At 36.3% G+C, this 23,401-nt stretch overlaps 1 protein-coding gene across 1 annotated transcript in view; it reads left to right on the forward strand.

Moving 5' to 3' along the window:
* The window catches only part of RECK (reversion inducing cysteine rich protein with kazal motifs), an 84,000-nt gene extending 64,121 nt beyond the window's left edge, over positions 1-19,879 (forward strand). Inside the window, exons 17-21 of the mRNA XM_074201669.1 lie at positions 2,298-2,490; positions 8,319-8,526; positions 8,775-8,848; positions 12,042-12,197; positions 18,179-19,879. Coding sequence (XP_074057770.1) covers positions 2,298-2,490; positions 8,319-8,526; positions 8,775-8,848; positions 12,042-12,197; positions 18,179-18,391 — 844 coding nt within the window. The 3' untranslated portion in view covers positions 18,392-19,879. The remainder of the gene's footprint in view (positions 1-2,297; positions 2,491-8,318; positions 8,527-8,774; positions 8,849-12,041; positions 12,198-18,178) is intronic.
* The last annotated feature ends 3,522 nt before the right edge of the window (positions 19,880-23,401 follow it).

Below are 23,401 nucleotides of genomic sequence, written 5' to 3' on the forward strand. Positions count from 1 at the left end.
ATAAACAGATCAATATATAAAAAATATATCGAAAGGATTTGAAGGACTGAGTGCAAGTCAAAAGGTTGTCGTGTGACCTAAGCTTGAAGGGAGCCAAGAGTTCCAAGAAAAGGAGATAAGGAGAGAAAACATTCCAAGTAGAGGGGAACAATCTTAACAGACACAAACATAAACACTCATTAAGTACCTACTGTGTGCAAGCACTATGCTAAAGTTGAGGAGATACAAAAAAGAGGCAAAAAAACAGCCCCTTCTCTTAAGGAGCTCAAAATATAATGGGAGGAGCAGTCTGAAAACAAATATGTACCAAGTGAACTAATTACAAAATAAATGGGAAATAAATAATTTAAAAAGCAAAGGCATTGAATTAATATGGATTAGAGAAAACATCCTAAAGGGGAAATTTTAGTTAGGACTTAAAGGAAAGTTGGAAGGTCAGTTGGCAGCAGAGGAGAGAGAACACTTCAAACATGGGCAACAGTCGGAGAAAATGCCTAAAGCCAAGGGATGACGTGTCTTATTCATGGAACAGCCAGAAAACCAGTATCACTGATCCTGAAGGTGATAGGGAACCACAGGAGTTTATTGAGTAGAGAGAGTAATATTGTAGGACCTGTGCTATAGGAAAATCAATTTGGTGGCTGAATGAAGGATGGATTTGAGTGGGAAAAGATTTGAGGCATGCAGACCCTGAGCAGGTTATTGTGGTAGAGCAGTGTCAGAGAAGAGAAAGAGGCTTGAGAGATGTCTTACACAAAAGTAGAACATGAAATATTATAGAGAAAATAAGAGAATTTGACCAGAATGTGGAATTCTTGCGTGCAGTAATATCTAATCTGTCTGGAAAGATGTCTGGCATCAGTCATTGTAGAGTTATGTTATGAAAGAAGAATCAGGGTGGCGGCACAGTGGATAGAGCACTGGCCTTGGGGTCAGGAGTACCTGAATTCAAATCCGGCCTCAGACACTTAACAATTACCTAGCTGTGTGGCCTTGGGCAAGCCACTTAACCCCATTGCCTTGAAAAATCTAAAAAATATTTTTAAAAAATGAAAGAAGAATCAGAACAAAAGGGAAAAAACAAAAGAAATTTAAAAAATTGAAAATAGTATGCTTTTGTATTCAGACTCCATTGTTACTTCTCTGAGTGTGATTGGTATTTTCCATCACAATTCCTTTAGAATTATCTTTGATCTTTTTTACTGCTAAAATGAGCAAGTCCATCATAGTTGATCATCATACAATGTTGCTGTTAATAACACTGAAACTTCTTGAGCAAGGGATATTAGACCAGTGGAGAAGATGGACTGAAATGAAGAGACATTGGTGAGAGAGATGGTTAGGAGGCTATTACAATGTGCCAGATGTTGGAGACTTGACACAGAGTGATGACTGTGTGAATAAAGGGGAAAAGAGGGAAGTTGTAGAGGTACAATATTCAGAAACCAATATGATAGGCAAGGTAAGAGAGAGTGAAAAGTCAATATTAACTCCGATGTTATGACTGGACAACTGAAAAGATGATGGTACCTTCATGAGGAACAGGAAAGTTAAGATGAAATGATTTTGGAGGAAATATGATGACTTTAGTTCCAATTTAGATATGCCAAGTTTCAGATGCCAAAGGGAAATACAAGAGATGCCTAGCAGGCAATTAGTGATGAACCACTATAGTTGTATTCATGTAGATTTGAGGATAGGTGTCATCTATATAAAGAGTATAATCAAACACAATGGAACTGATGAAATCACCAAAGGAGAGAGTATAGAGAAAAAATTGCAGAGGGCAAGAACAGAACCTTGAAATTACACCCACAAATAAGAGGTAGCATATGATTGAGATCTAGTTTTAAAAAAAGACTGAGCAGTGGCCAGGCAGGTTGGAGGAATACCAGAGAACATCCAGGTCATGAAAATCCAGGGAAGTAGCCATGAAGGGATGAGTGACCATAAGTCATAAGAGAAGTCAAGAAGGACTGAGAAAAAGCCTTGGTTGTAGGAATTAAGAGTTTGTTGATAACTGTGGAGAATTCAGTTCAGATGAGTTAGTAGAGTCAGAAACCATCTTGTAAGGTAGAGTTGATCAAATATCAGGTACAGTTTGAAGACCTTTGATCTGTGTTGAAGAAGCATTTAATCTCATAGGAGAAATCATAGATCTTTTGAAGTATCAAAGTAAAAAGAATAAAGCTTGACTAAAACTAAACTTTGATAAGTGTGCAAATTATTATTGAGTATCCCAAAAACTATGTATATTGAGTAGGTTCTCTGTAATAAAGATACTTTCTTTTTTATAGATGCATACCAAAACCTCAGGTTTGTCTAACTACTTTTGCTAAATTTGGGTGCAACCAATATGAATGTGTGCCTCGACAACTCAACTGTGACCAGATTCGGGATCCTGTTTGTGACACAGACAATGTAGAACACAACAACCTCTGTATTTTATACCAAAGAGGAAAAAATGTGTCTTACAAAGGCCCCTGTCAGGTACAATTATATGACTTTTCTTTTTTTTTATTATTTTTCTAAATAATATTTTCTAAATGAAAATATTTTTAGAGGCATCAAAGTTCATTCTGGAAGACCTGAGTTCAAACTTGGTCTTAGACAGGGAAGTGATTTGTATCTCAGTTTCCTCCATTATAAAATGCTTTTCAGGGTGGTTGTGAGAATTAGGTGAAATGATACTTTTAAAGCACTTGGCACAGTCTTAGACACATAGTTAAGTGCCTCCCTTCTAGCATCTGCACCTAAATCAAGTTTACAGCCTACTCTTTCAATTCTGACCAAATTTGTGTTTGATTCTTATTTTGCCCTCTGTCCTCCCTACTTTTCCTCTTGGTTCTTCCTGGACAGGATTTTTACTTACATATCCTCACAACCTGAGTCTACCTTGTCTATAGAGTTCTGTTCTCTGCTAGATCCATTAGTTTGCAATTACAGAGCCAACTGCATTTATTTTTTTAATTTTATTTTTTAATTCTCATTTTGTACAAATTTTTTTACATTAATAAAATATTCTTGTTTAAGAGTAAGCAAAATACCCCTCCCCCCATGAATATAGACTTGCTTGGGTGATAAAGTAAAGGGGAGAGTAAAAAAATTAAAATTAAAAAAAAGAATAATAGTAATTAATTGTAGGTATGGCCAGGTGGCGCAATGGACGAAGCACCAGCCCTGGAGCCACGAGCATCCAAGCCCACATTCAGTCCTGTAGACCCAACAATTACCCAGCCGTGTGACATGCAAGCCACCCAATCCCCACTGCCCTGCAAAAACCTAAAAGAAGAAAAGAAAAAAAAAAGACCCAAAATGAAATAGTAATAATAGTAGGGGTGGCTGGGTGGCAGACAGAGCATTGGCCCTTGAGTCAGGAGCACCTGGGTCCAAATCTGGCCTCAGACACCCAAAGATCACCCTGCTATGTGGCCCCAGGCAAGCCATCCAGCCCCATTTGCCCTGCACCCTCCCCCAAATAATAATAATAAAAACTGTGCTTCAGTCTTTGTTCCAACACCAACAACTCTGTCATGGGTGGATCGCATTCTTTATGGTAAGTCCATCGCAAAAGTTACTTCCATATTTTTCTAACGTTGCCATTGCTGATCACAACTCCCTCCTTTCTTATTTCTCCACTACCATTTACTATATTTTCTCTCTCCTTTCACTCTGACTCTGCTGTAGGGTCGCTGAGTGGTGCAGCAGACAGATCCCTGGTCCTGGGGCCAAGAAGCCCTGAGCCCCCATACCACCCCTTAGGCCCAGCATCCACCCAGCCTGGGCAGGCCTTCCAATCCCAGCTGCTTGCAAGAAGTAAAAAAGAAAATGTGTTATATCTGACCACTCTCCCCCTATGGTCCATCCTCTCCTCTTTTATTCACATCCCCACCCCTTCCCCCTGCTCCCCCTCCTTCTTACTCCAGATGTCTATACCCCATTGAGTATATATGCTGTTTCCTCTCCTAGTCAACTCTGATGAGAGCAAAGGTTCCCTCATTCCCCCCTTGCCTCCCCCCTTCCATATCATTGCAATAGCTCATTATAATAATAAAAAAATCTTATTATATGAAATATCTTGGCTTATTCCCCCTCTCCTTTTTCTTTCTCCCATTCCATTTCCCTTTTTTTCTATTGACTCCATTTTTACACCATATTTTATCTTCAAATTCAGCTTTCTCCTGTACTTCAACTATAAAAGCTCTCTCTACCTGCTCTATTAACTGAGAAGGTTCATATGAGTATTATCAGTATCATTTTTCTATGCAGGAATACATGCAGTTCATCCTCATTAAGTCCCTCATATTTCCCTCCTCTCCGCCAATCTCTGTGCTTCACCTGAGTCCTGTATCTGAAGATCAAACCTTCTGTTCAGCTCTGGCCATTCCAAAAGGAACATTTGAAATTCCCCTGGTTCATTGAAAGTCCATCTTTTTTCCCTGGAAGAGGACATTCAGCCTTGCTGGGTAGTTCATTCTTGGCTGCATTGTAAGCTCTTGCCTTCCGGTATATTATATTCCAAGCCCTACGAGCTTCCAATGTAGCTGCTGCTAAGTCCTGTGTGATCCTGACTGGAGCTCCATGATATTTTAACTGTGTCCTTCTGGCTGCTTGTAATATTTTCTCTTTGACTTGGGAGTTCTGGAACTTGGCTATAATATTCCTAGGGGTTGGTTTTTTGGGATCTCTTTCTCGGGGGGATTGGTGGATTCTCTCCATTTCTATTTTGCCCTCTGCTTCTAGAATATCAGGGCAATTTTCCTGTAGTAATTCTTTGAAAATGATGTCAAGGCTCTTTTCCTGATCATGACTTTCAGGTATTCCAATAATTTTTAAATTTTCTTTCCTAAGTCTGTTTTCCATATCAGTTGTTTTTTCAATGAGCTATTTCACATTTTCTTCTAATTTTTCATTTTTTTGGTTTTGAAGTATTGATTCCTGATTTCTGGTAAATTCATCAATCTCCCTGAATTCTATTCTTTGTCTGAAGGATTTATTTTCCTCAGAGAGTTTTCTTATCTCTTTTTTCCATCTGGCCAATTTTGCTTTTTAAGGCATTCTTCTCCTCAATAACTTTTTGAACTGTTTTATCCATTTGACCTAAGCTGGTTTTTAGCATGATATTTTCTTCTGCATTTTTTTGGATTTCCTTGACTAAGCTGCTGACTTCATTTTCATGTTTTTCCTGCATCTCCTTTCTTTTCCCAGTTTTTCTTCCAACTCCTTCATTTGATTTTCAAAGTCTTTTTTGAGCTCTGTCATAGCCTGAACCCAATTTCTGTTTTTCTTGGAGTCTTTAGATGCAGGAGCTTGTACCTCCTCATCTTCAGACTGAGTATTTTGATCCTTCTTGGGCTCATTTGCAAAATATTTCTCAATAGTCTTCCTTTTGTTTCTCTGCTTGCTCATTTTCCCAGCCTGGGCCTGGTTTTGGGGTGCTTCCTGAGCTTTTGGGACACTCCCACAAGGGTCTCAGTGTGTGAGGCTCTGTCCTCCCTCCTGGTCTGTGAATGACCATGTGTGCCCCCCTCTGCCACGGGGCTGAGGTGGGGGGGGGGCCTAGACTGGGATCAGGATCTGAATGCAGTCAGAGCCCCAGAGTCCTGTTCCAGGGGCAGAGGACAGAGCTGGGCAGTCTCTCTCCACTCCCCTCCCTCAGCTCAATGGGCTCATGCCCTGGGGGCTCCTGCTTACTGGCTCCCCCTGCTTCTGTTCTTGGATCAGGGCTGGGGAAAGACCAAGCTGCTCGCTGTGTGCCCTGAGGGCTGGGCTCCACATGCTCGCTCTGGCAGAGGTCCCCCACTGTTCCCCCACTTTGTGCCCGGTGCTCCCCGGGGTGCAGCTCAGGAGACTCACCCTCTGCTGTGAGCCGTGGCTCCCAGCTCCCTGAGGCTGCCTCCAGGAGGCTGAAGTTCTTTTGCTCTGGCGGGCCGCCCCTCCAACCCCGGGGAGCAGAGCCTTTCTGCTCTTTTCCAGGTTACCTTGAGTAGGAGAACTGCCTCAGTGGGTCCCTTTGTGGGTTCTGTCTCTTGAAAGTTTAGTTAGAGTCCTTAGTTTCACGGTTTATCAGAGAGCGCCTAAGACTGGATCCCTTCTTGTCGCCATCTTGGCTGTCCCCCCACAACTGCATTTAAATAAGATTAAAACCACACATTGTGAAAAAGTTCATCATGCTTCTATACATTTTATAAATGTACATCTCAAATGTTTAAACTATAAAATAGCTAAACTAAATACTGCTTTGTTTTTTAACAAAACAATTGTATTTATTGGGCAAAAAAAAGGAAAATACAATATGCCACCATTTGGGATTTAGGCACACTGTCACATCACATTAAATAGCTGGAGCACTTTTTTTTTCTAATCTCCTTGTTTTTTAGCACACAAAGTCTTGACTTTTGTCTAAATCACAAGACTTGGCAAGATCCATGAGAAGTATTTAATTCACAAGGGATTCATGCAGCCCAGTTCAGCTGCTTAAACAAACTTCCCTTCTGCTGCTCTGCATATGATTGTTATCCTGTTTTAAAGTTATCTTGAAGAGGGGCAGCTAGGTTGCGCAGTGGTTAGAGCACCGACCCGGAGTCAAGATAATCTGAGTTCAAATCAGGCCTCAGACACTTAATAATTGCCTAGCTGTGTGACCTTGGCCAAGTCACTTAACCCCATTGCCTTAAATTTAAAAAATTAGAGTAATAAATAAAGTATCTTGAAGTGATTTTGAAGAATTTCTTCTGCATTTCTCCAGTTGTTTTATTCTCAACAGATTACAATAGCCTACCAGTTGCCTGATAGATGTTTACAATACAATGAAATTGAAGTCTTGATAGTAAGAATATAGGATCATAGGATTGAGAACTGGAAGGGATCTTAGAGATCATCTCTTCAGTTCAGTTTCACCTTCTTTTTATACGTTTAAGGAGAATGAGGCCCAAAGTGTTTTTAGTGACTTGCCAGAGGTCATTAGATTTTGAGCTCATCATAAAATCACAGAAGGGACTTCAGAAGTTATGTAGTCCAGCACACACCCATGCAAGAATAACTCTTTATAACACCCTCCAATAATTAGTTTTTGGCCTTACTCAAATCAACATTTTCTCCAATAGTTTAAGTATATAAAGAGTTTTTAATTTATATTTTTATTTTGAGAATTTTATGGAAAAGATACCTACCAATCTACTTGGAAGGGTTTAGATGAAGCCAATTTCAAGGCAACCCCCCATAATTATTATAAGTATTATCAAATTTGTATTAATAATCACCATGTTTGGCATTTAAATTGTGTTTTATGGTTGTAATATGCTTAGTACTTTATTGATTTTGGCTCTACCCATGAAGTAGAGCAAGTTGTTGTTGCTTATCTTTTGTTCTCTAAGAAGACCAAGACACCAGGGAGATGATTTCATGACTTGCAAGTGAATTAGATTTGAGTGAGGGGCTGCTGTGCTCAGTCACCAGCTCACTTTCTCCTCTGGAGGCATCAGGGTGCAATGGCCAGATATGAATCAGGATGACTGGAGATGGCCCTGGATGTGAGGCAATCAGGGTTAAGTGACTTGCCTAAGTTCACACAGCCAGTAAGCATCACATATCTGAGGTCAAATTTGAACTCAGATCCTCCTGACTCCAGGGCTGGTGCTTTATACCCATTGTACAGACAAGGGAACTGAGACCCAGGAAAGTAGAGAGACTGGTTGAACATCATTTAGCTAGTCAAGTAACATTTATAGAATATGGACCCAGGTTTTCTGACTCTTTCTTGCAGAGGCACTGAAATTCCTTTCCCTCCCTACATGTGTTTAAGTCATTTATGTAACAATACCATTTAATCTTATATTAGTTTGATTCTATCTTAACTTTAGAATAGAGCTACCTTAAAACTTGATTCCATTCACAATAACTGAATAGGCATTTTAATTCATAGTGATTATATATAGATATATAAATATATCTATATATGTATAAATATATAGTAACAATTTATGATTTGCTCATCTTATTGTAGTGAATAACTGATGAACCTCAGCAAAAACACCTAATGCATTTTTACATATTAGTTATAATTATATATATATTTTTTAATTCACAGTGGATAGACATATCAACAGAACTAGAGGATATGAAAAAGTAATCTTCCCTGAATGACCCAAGTAGCTATTGTTTGTCCCATTGATAAAATGTAGAATCTCTCTGGAATTTACCTTTGTGCCTTTTATTTTTATCATGAGAAAGAATAAATTCCCTTAGGATCCTATTGGTGCAAGAAGAAGTTTTCACCTAATTAAAGTTAAATGTAAATCTTTTTTTTTTTCTTTCAGTCATTTTGCAAATCAACAAAACCTGTTTGTGGACACAATGGTGAAACTTACAGTAGTGTGTGTGCTGCCTACTCTGAGCGGGTAGCAGTGGACTACTCCGGCCCTTGTCAGGCTGTAGGAGCCCTCTCAGAATATGCCTCTTTCACAGAATGTGCTGCAGTTCAATGTCCTCTCCCAGCAACTGGATGCAAACCAGTCATCTCACCTGGTGAGTGAATAAAGATTTATACATGTTAGTTATTTGCAGTTTAAAATTCAGATTTTTTTCCCTGCAACATTGCAAGGAATCCTGTAAACCAGATCTTTAAAATTTCCTTTTATCTTTTATCTTTAATGTAACAGGTCATATTTATACTTATAGCCCACAGAGATATCTCTGTAAAGCCTCACATAGGAACTAATTATTTACTCACATGTTCTCAATTTACTTTATTTTCATTGGTTTCTGTTATACAGGTGCGTGTTGCCCATTGTGTGCAGGAATGTTAAGAATTTTATTTGACAAGGAAAAGTTGGATACAATTGCTAAGGTAAAAAATAAAGAAAATATTAGAAACTTTAGAAATACCACAACTTATGAATTCACTTTAACAATTAGGTTTTAGTTTTATAAGAAAAATAAACTTATAAAATATTTTAAGCCAAGGACATACCATCAAGGCCAACTGACTTATCTTTCAGAAATGGATGCAGATTCATTATTAATAATTTGCTGTTTCTCAAACCATATTTATTGAGAATAAAAAAAACAAAATAGAACTGAATTTGGGTAATTTTCAAATCTGTAACTGTCACAGTTAAACTTCAATAGCTCGGGGTACACAATAGTCAGTATATTGTTAGAGTTTGTCTTTGCTGATAACTCTGATCCCAGATCAATTTACTTATTTGACTTGTGACTATTCTCACTAGAAGGAGCTGTTCGTCTTTCAAAAGGCCATTTTAAATGCAAGTTAATAATGAGAGTGCTAACACTAAGTAAACTTTAGCACTATAACATAGTTTTGATAAGTTAATAGCATCTCCTGAAAACTGCTGCCATTTAATGAATAGACTATTATGCTTGATTATTAATTAATATTAGGCAATGCATGTGCAAGTAGTTACAATAGAGGTAGATAAGAGCTAGCTGTGGAAGAAAATGGATAGACAACCATTCTTGGGATCAGGAGAAATTGGGTCCAAGTCTAGTTTCTGGCACATTGTGTCTTTGAACAAGATGTTTAATATTTCAGTGCCCCATGCACTGCTCTAGAACTAGAAGGCACAAACTAATTGCTTTTCTTCCATTAAGTTTCTTGAGAGCAGGGATTGCCTTTTGCCTTTCTTTGTATCTTCAAATCGGCACAAAATAGCACAATAAAACCATGTTGATTGACTGAGCTAAATAAGTGGAGCAAGTTTCTGCAATTAGATTTCTCAATAATGATGAAATTACAGAATGGAGAGAGAATAATAGTCCATAAAGATTTATGAAGTATATGTACTAAATGCTAAGGATACAAAAAAAGGCCAAAGACAACCACGCTTTCAGATTTAATAGGGGGAGAAACATGCAAATAACTATGTACAAACAAGCCCAAAACAGGATAAACTGGAAATAATAGTGGGAAGGCACTGTGATTAAGAAATATCAGGAAAGGCTTTCTATAGAAGGTGGGATTTATTTTGCTTGCACTTTGCTTTTTATTTATTTATTTATTTGCTTTTGAATTTTGTGATTTCTCTAATCTCACTCCCACCCCCACCCCCACAGAAGGCAGTCTGATAGTCTTTACATTGTTTCCATGCTATACATTGATCTAAATGAATGTGTTGAAAAATCATATCCTTAAGGGGAAAAAACATGTGAGATAGCAAAATTAAATAATAAAATAACTTTTTTTTTAATTAAAGGTAATATTCTTTGGTCTTTGTTCAAACTCCACAATTCTTTCTTTGGATACAGATGGTATTCTTCATCACAGATACCTCAAAATTGTCCCTGATTGTTGCACTGATGGAATGAGCAAGTCCATTAAGATTGATCATCAACCCCATGTTGCTGTTATGGTGTGCAGTGTTCTTCTGGTTCTGCTGCTCATCTCATTCAGCATCAGTTCATGCAAATCCTTCCAGGCTTCTCTGAATTCCCATCCCTTCTGGTTTCTAATAGAACAATAGTGTTCCATAACATATGTATACCACAATTTGTTCAGCCATTCTCCAAATGATGGAAGAAGGTGGGATTTTAAAGGAGGAAAGAAACCAGTGAAAGTATAAGGTAGACATGAGGAAGTAAAACCTTTCATGCTCCTATCCCATGAGGGAAGTCAGAGAAAATGCCCAGTCAAGAAATGGAGTCTCTTGTCCAAAGAATAGAAATGAGACTTATGTCACTGGTTTGAAGAGTCCATGGTGGAGTGAAAGGTACAAGAAAACTAGAAAAAGGGGCAGATTATGAGGGACTCTGAATGCCAAAAAGAATGTTTTATATTTGATCTATATTCAAAGATCACTCTACTTAAGGTGATGGGGGTGGGGGGAATATGAGCAAAGAAGAATGCTGCAAGCCAGAAGTCCTGGGTTTGAATCCTGACAGTTAAATATCCATGAGCAAAATACTTAATTTCTCTGCTTCCTCATCTGCAAAATGAGATCAATAAAAATTACTTTTCTTACCTATTTCAGGATTGTTATTTAAAAAAAAACTTTATGAAAATGAGTTATTGCAGAAATTTGACCAGAAAAGTTGATTTGTATTTTTTCCACACCAACTTCATACATAAAGGGTTTCCCTATGGTTTATTTATATATTTTTTGTTTTTGCAAGGCAATGGGGACTTGCCCAAGGTCATACAGCTAGGTAATTATTAATTATTAAGTGTCTGAGACTGGATTTGAACTCAGGTCCTCCTGACTCTAGGGCCAGTGCTCTATCCATTGTACCACCTAGCTGCCCCCTTCCCTATGATTTATGATTGCAGCTATTTTTTACAAAGATCCACCTCTTGTGATTCATAGGTAGCCTGATGTCAAAAAGAAAAAATGTACATCTCAGCATGCTGAGTTAGGTGCTAGGACAGAATGGAATAAATAGAAAAAAAAAACCACAATTCTAGGACTTTATTATTATTATTATCATTATTATTATTATTTTAGGTTTTTTGGAAGGCAAACAGGGTTAAGTGGCTTGCCCAAGGCCACACAGCTAGGTAATTATTAAGTGCCTGAGACCGGATTTGAACCCAGGTACTCCTGACTCCAGGGCAGGTGCTTTATCCACTATACCACCTAGCTGCCCCTGATTCTGGGACTTTAAAGAGTCTAGAGAGTTGTATTTCTTCTCACAATAGTAAAGTTGCCCCAAAACTTCCTCAGTAAAGTTCTACCACATGTAAATTTTTTTCCAGTTGTATATCAATCCTACTTTTCACCACTGACTTTGGGGCAAGACCCCAAAATGTAGGTGCATCAATATTCATAACCATGGGTTTTAATAACATTTTTATATGAGGCAACTATTAGCCCTAGCTTAAAAGAATTTAAAGAAATTCCTTTTGATAGAAGATTTCTCCTTGCCAGTTCAGATGATATACAAAAGGGTCCCCAATACAAGTAGTTATGAGATAGAATTTGGAGTTGAGTTACACACAGGACCTATGATCTTAATTTGCAAACTAACGAAATGTAGTTTTGCATATGATCAGTACCTCAAGTAATTTAAAATCTGTCTTTTTCTAGGTAACAACCAAAAAACCCATAACTGTTCTGGAAATACTTGAGAAAATTCGCTTGCACATTTCAGTTCCACAGTGTGATGTATTTGGATACTTAAGCATTGAATCAGAAATAGTGATTCTGATCATTCCTGTTGATCATAATCCAAAAGCATTACAGGTAAGATTTAGCATTGAGTTGTAATGAAATTTTGCTAGACTTAGTTCACATTTTTAAATTTAGCATTATAAATCTGTTTTTAGTTGATAATTAAACCATGAATTAATTAATTGGTGGTATGACAAAAAAGGAGTAAAAGTCTAAAAATCACAATTTTTAGACAGTCCATAAAATTTCCCTATCAGTTAGTTATTGGAGAGCTTTGATCAATATTCAGTGAATCTGGAGGAATTCAACCATATCTATATTGACATGTCCTTATAAATTAAACTAGAATACAATTCCAGCCCAACAGATGGGTGACTGATAAACTCACTCAGGAATGCCTGCATACCATGAATATTCACAACAAGAACAATTTGAATAATAGATAAGAGCACTGGAATACCATCACAGATTGTAGCATGAGAGTTACCAATGTGGGACTCATTTTAGGATCAGCAGTCAAGTCATATCATTTTCTAGTTACAGCAAAAGACAAAACTAATAGCAAATAAAATATGACTTAAGAAGATACTATACATAGTAAGCTAACCCAATTAAGCCGTTGACTCTGAAAATGAGAAATGGATAAATACAGACTGGTGGTTCTTGCTATTTTTTAGAAAGTTTAAACAATGTAAAATACTTGATACAATAGGAAAGGGGAAAAAAACTACTGCCAGCTCTTGTCAAAGGCACACAAATTTCATTGGTCTACAAAATATGTACAAATTCACTGTAAATTATTGTAGAGGAAAATAGTAATAGACAAATCAAATAGTCCCACCACACAAAAGAGTGAAAAGCAGTAATATGAAATTGGAAACAAGATATTAATAGATATGAAATAAAGCAACTTATTTTCATCAGTGACATAAAAATGTTAACTATTATTACTTGATTTTGTGCTTTTCATATTCATCTCTTTAGATCCTTATAACAGTTTTGTGAGTAATGACAGCATACCTATCATTTTCAGATGCTTAAGATTACCCATTGAATATAGAATATGAAGTAGAAAAAACACTCAAAATGAATTTAAGAATTCCTCAACTAAATAAATATGTAAGGAAATATGTGCTTGAGGCAACAGTTTTAAAGGCATTCAGGTTTGGGTATCTCTATGAGAAGAAAATTCCAAAAGAGTGGAAAAGATAATTTTTTAAAAAAATTATTATCAGGAAAAAAACTAAAAATTCAGCATGGTTGCTTTCTCGTTTCTATAAAATTTTGAAAATCCTTGCTTAACATATGAGAAAGGCTTATGCAGATGATTGGGTGAAAAATGAATAAAAAATATTTATTAAATGCTGAGTTACAGAAACAATTCTGTTCCTGTCCTTGAGGAACTTACTTACACTCCAATAGAAAGAGACAGATACAGAGGGCATGGTTTGATAACTAGAAAGAAGTGTTTTGATTTGAGAAATCACTGGGATGGTGAGTAGAGATATAGAATAGTTCCAATAAATTCCATTGACAGTGTTGATTTAATTATGATTCCATAGCTAGAAGCAGGCAACAGCCAGACAGCAAGCAAGATCCAGTGGCCTCAAAGGGGCCATGGCAGGTACAGCAGATGACAAGAAAAAGGCCAAAGTGGAATAATTCTCTAAAGTAGTCAAGATCAACAGCATAAACTTGGAAACTGAAATTATACGACTTTCTTTTGGGATATGGCCATACAAATGTTGGTGTATATTAATATACCAGCAGCATGGTATTGTATATATTAATGAATATAGAATTCAAGGAAACATGGGAAAACTTTATAAATTAATGAAAAATGAAATTTTAAAAATGGAGAATAATACTACACACAAATATAATTATATATTTGAAGACAACCTGAAAAGTCAGCTGATTCTGATTAGTTGTCCTGAGTAATCTCTGCCTACAGCATAACTGATGAAGCCTCTTTCCTCTCAATAGAGAGATGTGCAATTCATGGGTTTGGCTTTTCTAAAAGAAAAGGGAGAAAGTAAGCTATATCAGAGGGGTTACACTCAAATGAGGCCTGCAAAACTTCTGGTATGGGGGCAAATTAGATTAAAATGTAATTGTGAAATATCTAACAAAATAAAAATACAGTGTTATTGTTGTTTAGTTATTTAGTCTTTTCTGACTTTTTGTGACACCCATGGTCCATAGCACACCAGGTCCTTCTGTCCTCCACCATCTCTTGAAATCTTTCTAAACTCATGTTCATTGCTTGCACGACACTATCAATCTCAATCTCTGCTTGTCCCCCTTCTCTTTTGCCTTCAATCTTTCCCAGCATTGGAATCTATGAGTCCTGTCTTCTCATAAAATGGTCAAAGCAGTTAAGCTTCACTTTCATAAATCACATAAATTTATGGTTTTCTAAGTCATTATGTGACCACCTTCTATTTTGAGTTTGACACTACTGAGCTAAATCACATTAGGAAGCTTTTACAACAATATACTCCTAGCAATGCTGTATAGCAGTGACTTAAACTTCATGGTTTTGCGTTACCTTCACATCAAAAATAAAATTCTGTTTGACTTTTAAAGCCCTTTTTAGCCTGAACCCTTCCTGATTTTCCAGTCTTGTTACATTTTACTCTTCTCCCATATACTCTGCCATCTAAGAACAATTGTCTTCCTTGCTGTTCCTTGTATTACACTTTATTCCACACATTTTCTTAGGCTTTTTCTTATGCCTGAAATTCTCTTTTTGTATCTTTCTCTTAGCTTTTCTTCAAGCCTTAGGTAAAATCCTAACAGTAATAGCAAGACCTTCCATTTGTGAAATGCATAACTGATAGATGAGAAAGCCTTGAGGGAGAAAGGAGAAAAACTTTTTATTTTTGCTGATTCCTGTGTAGTGGCTACAGGTCTAGAGCAAACTTAACTGGAAAATTAAAGGTTCTTTACTTTGGATTAGAATTTTGCTATTGATGTTCTTCTGAGAAGTCATAATTAATCAGTTGTGATCATTCCTTGATAATGGTCACAGATCCATCATATATTGAATTACATGCTTGGTATGCATGCACCTATTTATCCAGCTTGGGCTAGTTTCCATTTAAAGAGAAAGGGAGATTGTTGGCACCATTAGATTGATTTTCTTGTCACCTGAGGCCTGAAAGGGCCAACCTAAAGGGAGTTGTCAGAGATCTTTGCAGAATCCCCAGTGCCCTGTAGGGGCATTTTTCTGATTTATCATAGCTAGTTGCTGTGGAAATGCAGAAGCAAAGGGGAATTAGCCATTTTATCTGAATTCTTTTTGTAATCTTAGCAATTGTATTCTTTTTATTTTTTCTTATTAGCATTTCTGCATTTCATGGTCCACATTGCATTCTAACCTCCAGTGTGCTAAATTTATTATTATACAAGGGGAATATCGGGGAAAATGGAACATCAAATGATTGGATGATCAGTCACAGGACTGGTATCCACGACTGGAGTGTCTTATCAGTATGATTAGAAGGGAGCATCCACTGAATGTAGGATTAGTGCAGTGAATATTGAAGAAGTATAATAAATAGAGAGAGTAAATATTTCCAACATAAGAATGAAGTTTTGATCTTTAAGAACCATACCTTGAAGACAGAGGAATGACTTCCTTTATCAATAGAACAGGTTAACAGGTCCATGATATATTCAAGCTCTTACCTGCCCAGGATCCCCCGGCATTAATATCCTTTACAAACCATCTGTGACAATACCAGAATGCCAAAGACTGGTGCCTCTAGTCCAAATCCCAATATTTTGCTGCCTCCTACTGGCCTGAGGATTTGGTTCTAAGAATGTTCTTTTTCTTGGTTCACCAATAATTATGCTAATTGTGAGAGGAATATGCCTTTGGACTTCAGTAGCCATCAAATAATAGTAAATATCCTTAGTAATAGCAAATCCTTCCAGTTGTGAGATGCATGGCTGGTAGGTGAGATAGGCTTGAGGGAGAAAGGAGAAAAGCTTTTTTATTTTTTCTGATTCCTGTGTAGTAGCCACAGGTCTAGAGAAAACTTAACTGGAAAATTAACAGTTCTCTACTTTGGATTAGAAACATAGTGTTGATGCTCTTATGAAAAACATTAGAGAATGGGTACTACTAGGATCATCTTCAATCTGGACATGGAGGCTGATGCTTTCAGTGTTCCAGTAAGTGTGTGACCATATGACCCTTACTAAGAATGATGTAGGTGCTTCTGCTCAATGATGCCTCTCATGCTAATTCAATATTTACCTTTGAAAAATCAATATGATATGGTTTTTGACCTACTTCTGATTGGCAGATTGATCTTCTATCTCAGATCTCTGAAGTTGATGTTTATTCAGGATATGGGATTACAGTGCTAGTTAAATCTGCTGCCCTGGTAGCTATTATCAAAGCTCTTAGAGAATATTATCTTCTTCATTATGGGTCCCCTTCCTCATATCATTGTATCTGATCCAGGTACCCATTTTTTATGAAGGTCTATTATCACATTCATCAGTGGCCAACTGGTATCATTTAATACTGGATCAAATTCTTAAAAATAACACCATCATCATACCCCTAATTATTGGGGTTGTATGTCCTAACACTAGAAACTGCCTTGGATAAATCAGTATTCTATGAAGGGGAAAGGTTATTCCAGTAGATTCTTGGATTGTGTATCCAAAGTTCACTAAGGATAATTTTGGAGATAGTCCCTCCCAGTTAATCTTCTCCAGCTCTCTTTCCATTACTTGGATAGAATTACTAGGTTCTTGAGGTTTCTGCCTTCTCAGAAGTTTTAATACCACTTTTGTAAGAAATGATTTTATAAGAAAGGTTTATCTAAATTGGCATTTTTCCTTCCCCAGGATACATCAATGCCTTTTGAGAAAGGATTTAGATGACCCAGGGATAGAATTGTTGGAGGTACTTTGCATTTTAAATGATAGGAAGGAGGTAAATTGTTCTCTTTATAGTTATGTTGAACAGGAATTCACCTGGAAGAAAAGGAATTCTTTAACTAACTTAGTAGTAATTTTGAGTCCTTAGAGGAGGAGTCTTCATCTAGTCCTCACCTGAGAAAGAGACAAACTCTGAGTATAAACCTCTAAAGGGGCCAAAATTTGGTGCCATCATCCTGATAGGCTCCCATGGAACAGAGGTTTTGACAAGTGAGGCAAAGGACTTCTTAGGGGAGGGGAAGTTAATGTTCTTATGCCTTAAGATTGATTGCATGCAAGACACTAATGACCTCTTAGGTACTCTCAGTTGACCTACATCTACAGTGAGGATTCATGCCAGCATTGTAGGTGTCACCATCTCCACTGTGGACCTGATGTCCCTGATGCTGCTTTTGGTCCCATTTTGCTAGGAAATTTTCCCTGAATTGTACCCTGATATTATCTTAACACATGAATTGCACTTCTAAGAAGTTTGTATTATAGTTTTTATTATTTTTAAGCTTTCTTCATTGTAGCTCATGCTGAAATTGTTTAAAGATTATTTTTGTGGTAGAATATTTCTTAGAAAATTTTTGAGACCTTGCCACCATGGAAGTGGGATATAACAACAGTGGTACCTATTTTATATTAAGCTACCTTCCCTTTTAGTGAGGATTATTTTTGAGATCATTGGTCTGGCTTCTTGTAACTTGTTGCTTAAAAGGCCCAGGCTCTGAGGAATTGGTCTAAGCATTTTTTAATTAGAATTCTCATTGCTTTCTAGCCAAGCATGGCCAATTGCTTGGGGAATGTAGAGGCAGTGGGGAGTAATCATTTTATCTTAATTTCTATATTTTTAATCCTGATATTATATTCTAAAGGAATTTTATTATATTTTATGATCCATACGCATCTTATATTCTAAAGGAATTTTATTATATTTTATGATCCATACACATCTCGTTGTATACTGACCTTGAGCTTGAATCACTGGAGTGATGTGAGTTAAGTCTTATCCAAATATGTTTTCAAATTTGGCAAGATCAGTTTAAAACTTTTTTGTCCCAGTTGATTCTACTTTTCACAATCTTATTTTTTTCTCTCTCTCTCAGATCGAGGCTTGCAATAAAGAAGCAGAAAAGATTGAATCACTGATCAATTCTGATAGTCCAACTCTGGCCTCACATGTTCCACTTTCAGCACTTATCATCTCCCGGGTACAAGTTTCAAGTAGCCTTCTATCTGCTAGCACAAAAACTATGCCTCACTATTGTCCCTTTTCCTTCAGCCTTGTATTTGCCTTATTAGTTTTGCATGGCACATAACTGCTTACAAAATGTGCAAAATGAATCATCTATGATATATTTCCTTATTGTAAAAGACATTCGGGACTGATGTCTTTATTATGGCAATCATCTACTAAAAGCACATGTCACTTCAATAATTCACCACACAGTATTTTTCTTGGTTTTTTTTTTTTAAGAAATATTTTTCATCATCAAATCTACATTTTTTATAATTATGAGATAGAAAATGGGTCCTCAAAATAACATCTTAAAAACTAGATCTTTGATATGAAATTACTACATGAACTTGATTTGACATTTGCTAAGAGATGTGCTCTACCACTGGGAAAATCAGTCTTATCTGATGAATGAGATGCTGTTAGCCAACTTAAGGATTTTTTTTGTTGTTTTGCTTTATAAAAGGATTTACTTCATAGAAGGATTCCTTGCTGGGTTCCTTTAATGGGAAAAATCCTCCACGTTTATCAGTATTTGTTTACATATCAACTACTTGAACCAGAAGCTTAGATACAAAGAAATATAGTATTAGTAAAAGTCACTGCCAACACACAGAAGTGAAGATAAAATATTTCTGAAATGATCATCTTAAATCATTAGAAAATATAAACTAAAAAATTCAATGGACACTTTACAGTGGTATACAAAAATATATCTATTAGTGTATTAACAGGTACTCTAATTTAGTTAAGTGCCTCTTTATATCCTATAGTTAGACAAGTCACTGACATGTTTCTGCCATTTGTGAAACGGAAAAGTCCTCTAAAGTATATAAAAAGGTTTTTTTTTTTTAAGCAATAAAGAAAGCATCCTGCCTTTATGCAATTTCATATGACTCAAACCTAATTTGGGTGAGAACAGTCAACTGAACCTACAGGGTTTTTAAACATCAGTCTTAAAACAAATTGCTGCTACTTAAATAATTGCCAAAAAGTGAAGTAATTACTTGTTTGTGTAAATAATACATGATTCTTATATTCCTTGTATTTTATTATGAAGAAAACTAATAGCCATGGTTTTAAGATGACAATCACAAGTGTTTATCTGGTACTTTGTATTCTTTCTTTATAGTATATTCACTGTAGATACTATGTATTATGCCTTATTCCTTGTTGCAAATTTTTTTACATTTGTTTTTATATATTATATATAATTATATACATATACATGTATAGATGCTATTCTAAATATTAAATGCCTTGCATGTTGTTTATTGAATTTTGTACTTTATATGTTTAAATATGTGAAATAAGCTATACAATTTAATACTTATTTTATGCACCTGTATTTAGATTCCACATGAAGTATTTTTTCAGTATTAGCTAACTTTTGAAGAAACTATGGACATAATTTTTTTTTGCCAAAATGATGTTTAAAGTAGGCACTTTGGGAATATCCATATGCTAATGTAGCATGTTTGTAACATTTACTCTTTTGTGTATAAATGTCTTTAATGCAATGTACCGGGCAGCTTTTCTGTTTTAATAAAACAATTTTTATTTTCTCATGTGTATGAATAATTGGAAAATCTTTTATATATTGTTAAAATATAAAGAATCAAAATAATGGAAATAATCTGAATTGAGCAAAAGTATTTTTCCCCAGAGGAAAAGATCTTCATGTATTATTATAGCTTTTGGAAATTGCCCTGGGTTTGACTGAATGAAGTTAGGCCAAGAGGCTGATTTAGAAAGCAGTATTTCAACATTTCCTCTATAGGACTTTTGAGGAGGCAAATAGAGAGAAGAAATTTATGGGAAGAAACCACTAGGCCTCTGACCTCAGTTTCTTTTTGTAAATTCCTGGTATATAAGTGCTTAATAAATGTTTGTTGATTGATAACAAATTAATCCCCAACCTATTCAATACTCTTGTCTTTTTCAACTATTTAAGGAATATGTCTGGGTAAGGGGGAAAGGGGCCTCAGGGAGATAGAGTGACTTGGACTTTGGTTCACCTACCTGCAGTTACAATCAGTACATTTTTTTTGCCTTCAGGATATTACAATATACTGACTACTCTTGCTTCAGTCTAATCTTTGACCATCTTTCCAGAGCCTTACTTAGAATGCCCTTCTTTGGTTTTCCACAGAAGTTAAAGATCCTCTGGGGTTGTTGGACTTCTGTGCCTGATTCTTCTTGTGCCTGATTCTTCATGTTCATGTTAGGTTGAGTTATTTAATCTGAAAATTAGATAAGCAAAAGATGATTCAATTATTTCCATTAGACTGTGGAATGTATCTCTTAATTTTTTTGCAATGATTTTCCTTCCCTTATCCTGTCTAGATTAGAGTAATATGAGAAGTCTTCCCTCCGTGTATCTATCCAGGATGAAGATAAGAGGAATGGGACCACAGAATAGCAAGAAATTGACCTGAGAATCAGTATTTGCTCCAGAATATGACTTAATTATCATTTTCTTGTCCAAAAAAATTTGAGGTGCCCCCAGACTGAGGAGGAAAGTACAAATGGGAATGAGATTTATGCCATCATTAATTCTACAGGGATATAGAAAAACAGTGATGTGAGTATGGAGGTGAGACCAAGAAGGAAGGAACAAGCAATTTGAATTTAATTCAAAGAATCAGGGCTTTTGGGAGGAAGACCAAGCATCAAAGGAGCAAAGGAGAATGAAGATTATAGTGTTCTTATTCTACCAGAATGCTCAGGTCTAGCTTGTGAAAGTACAGTTGAAAGAGCCAGTCAAGATATATGCAGTCTAGTTCTGTTCTGCCTGTAACTAATTAACTTTGAGCTTGTTTCCTTAATTGTACTATTAATAATAGTTTTGTTGTTATTAAATTGTTTCAGTTGTGACCCTATTTGGAGTTTTCTTGGCAAAGAAAATGCCTGGATTGAAGAAATCAAAGATATTAAGACAAAGATGTCTTCAGTTTTTTGAAGGGTTGTCATTTTGTTTTGCCCTAGAGGACAAAACTAGGAGAAATGGTCAAAAGTTTCAGAAAAGTACATTTATGCTTGATGTAAAGAAAAAGGTCACTAATGATCAAAGCTATTCAAAGTAGAATGAGCTGCCTTAGAAGATAGTGTTCATTTTCACTGGGGGGTCTTCAAGCAGAGATAGGCACCCACTTAGCAATGCAAAATAACAAGATCAGTGTTTACAAGTCTTACTTGGCAATGAAACAATACTTGGACTTGAATCTCATAATGCTAGCCTTGAGGATCTAAAGATTTTAAGTACCCTTCAAATTAATAAATAGGCATTGAGTATATTCTAAAAAACAAAGGATATTAAGCCTATTTTATATTGAAATTTATTAAGTTTTCATTATTTCATATTTTAGAGCAAAAATATTATTTGCATTATCTAATAGAATTCTTTTTACAGTTAAACATAATATCCATTGGCTAAAAATGAAATAACAAGAAGTTATTTCTTATTCATGAAGATTTATTCTCTAGGATCTTACTAAACCGAATGTGTGGATATCATTTAAGAACAACGTTTTGGACATTTTATACAGAAAGGACCAAAGATCATAAAACTGAGTTAACCAGGGGCAGCTAGGTGGTGCAGTGGATAGAGCACTGGCCCATTGCCTGGCAAAAAAAAAATCCTTAAAAAAAACTAAGTTAGGCAACCAATGAGATGGCATAGTTCTACATTATGATCTTCTCATAAGTTATAATATTGAATCCCTCTTAGGCTGGAGAGGGAATGTTTACAAACAAACATAGGTTTTCTTTCTCCTCGTCCAAAATGTCTCTTGTGATTTGTTGACTCAGGTAAAGGAATTTAGTGGTGCTATTACAAAGTTGACCAGGGGCCAAGTCAACATTCAGATGAAGAACAGGCCTTGATATGGCAGGATTGACATTTTTACACAGACAACATTCAAGTTTATAACTCTTGGTGGCTCAGTAACCATTTTTTTATTAGAAATATAGAATAAGACATAGATAATACATTATGGAATTCCAAGATTATTTGGAATATAATTGGCAACAAAAACAAATGCATTGTGAGGGACTTCTGATGCCACTTAATCTACATAGAAAACTTCTAAGTGGCTCTTAAGAAATCATCCAGACCTCAGGGGAAGGACTCACTCTCTCAAGGCAACCCATTCTAATTTTGGAGCACTCATATATGCTGTTTTCTTCTCTTTCCTATCTTTTCTGTGGTCTTCTTTGTGATTGGGTTTTCCAATCTCACCCAGACTTGAAGTATATTTACAAGCCAATCCTGCCACTCTGTTTACAACTCATTAGGTAACCTTGTGGGAACTAAATGTTGATTTTTATGTAATGATCAATCTCTTCCTGGAAATTAGATACCTTCAGTAGAGAAGTTGACATTGTTGCAGAATGTTGTATAACCTTGCTCTATAGTGTTTTGTTTTGCTACAGGGAGTCACATGTTACAAAGAAGGGTTCAATGAGCAGGGAGTGTATGCACATCAGAAAATGACGGATGTAAAAACATCACTTGTACAAAAATGTTCATAGCAGCCCTATTTGTGGTGGCAAAGAATTGGAAATCCAGTAAATGTCCTTCAATTGGGGAATGGCTTAGCAAACTGTGGTATATGGATGTCATGGAACACTATTGTTCTATTAGAAACCAGGAGAGATGGGAATTCAGGGAAACCTGGAGGGATTTGCATGAACTGATGCTGAGTGAGATGAGCAGAACCAGAAAAACACTGTACACCCTAACAGCAACATGGGGGTGATGATCAACCTTGATGGACTCGCTCATTCCATCAGTGCAACAATCAGGGACAATTTGGGGCTGTCTGCAATGGAGAATACTGTCTATATCCAGACAAAGAACCGTGGAGTTTGAACAAAGACCAAGGACTATTAGCTTTAATTTAGAAAAAAAAAACATATTTGTCTGATCTTGTTATCTCTCATACTTTATGTTTCTTCCTTAAGGATATGATTTCTCTCTCATCACACTCAGTTTGGATCAATGTAGGACATGGAAACAAAGTAAAGAGTGACAAATTGCTTTCTGTGGGGGGGAGGGAAGTAAGACTGGGGGAAAATTATAAAACTCAAA

This window comes from Macrotis lagotis, chromosome X (assembly GCF_037893015.1).
Source record: "Macrotis lagotis isolate mMagLag1 chromosome X, bilby.v1.9.chrom.fasta, whole genome shotgun sequence".
NCBI lineage: Eukaryota > Metazoa > Chordata > Mammalia > Peramelemorphia > Peramelidae > Macrotis > Macrotis lagotis.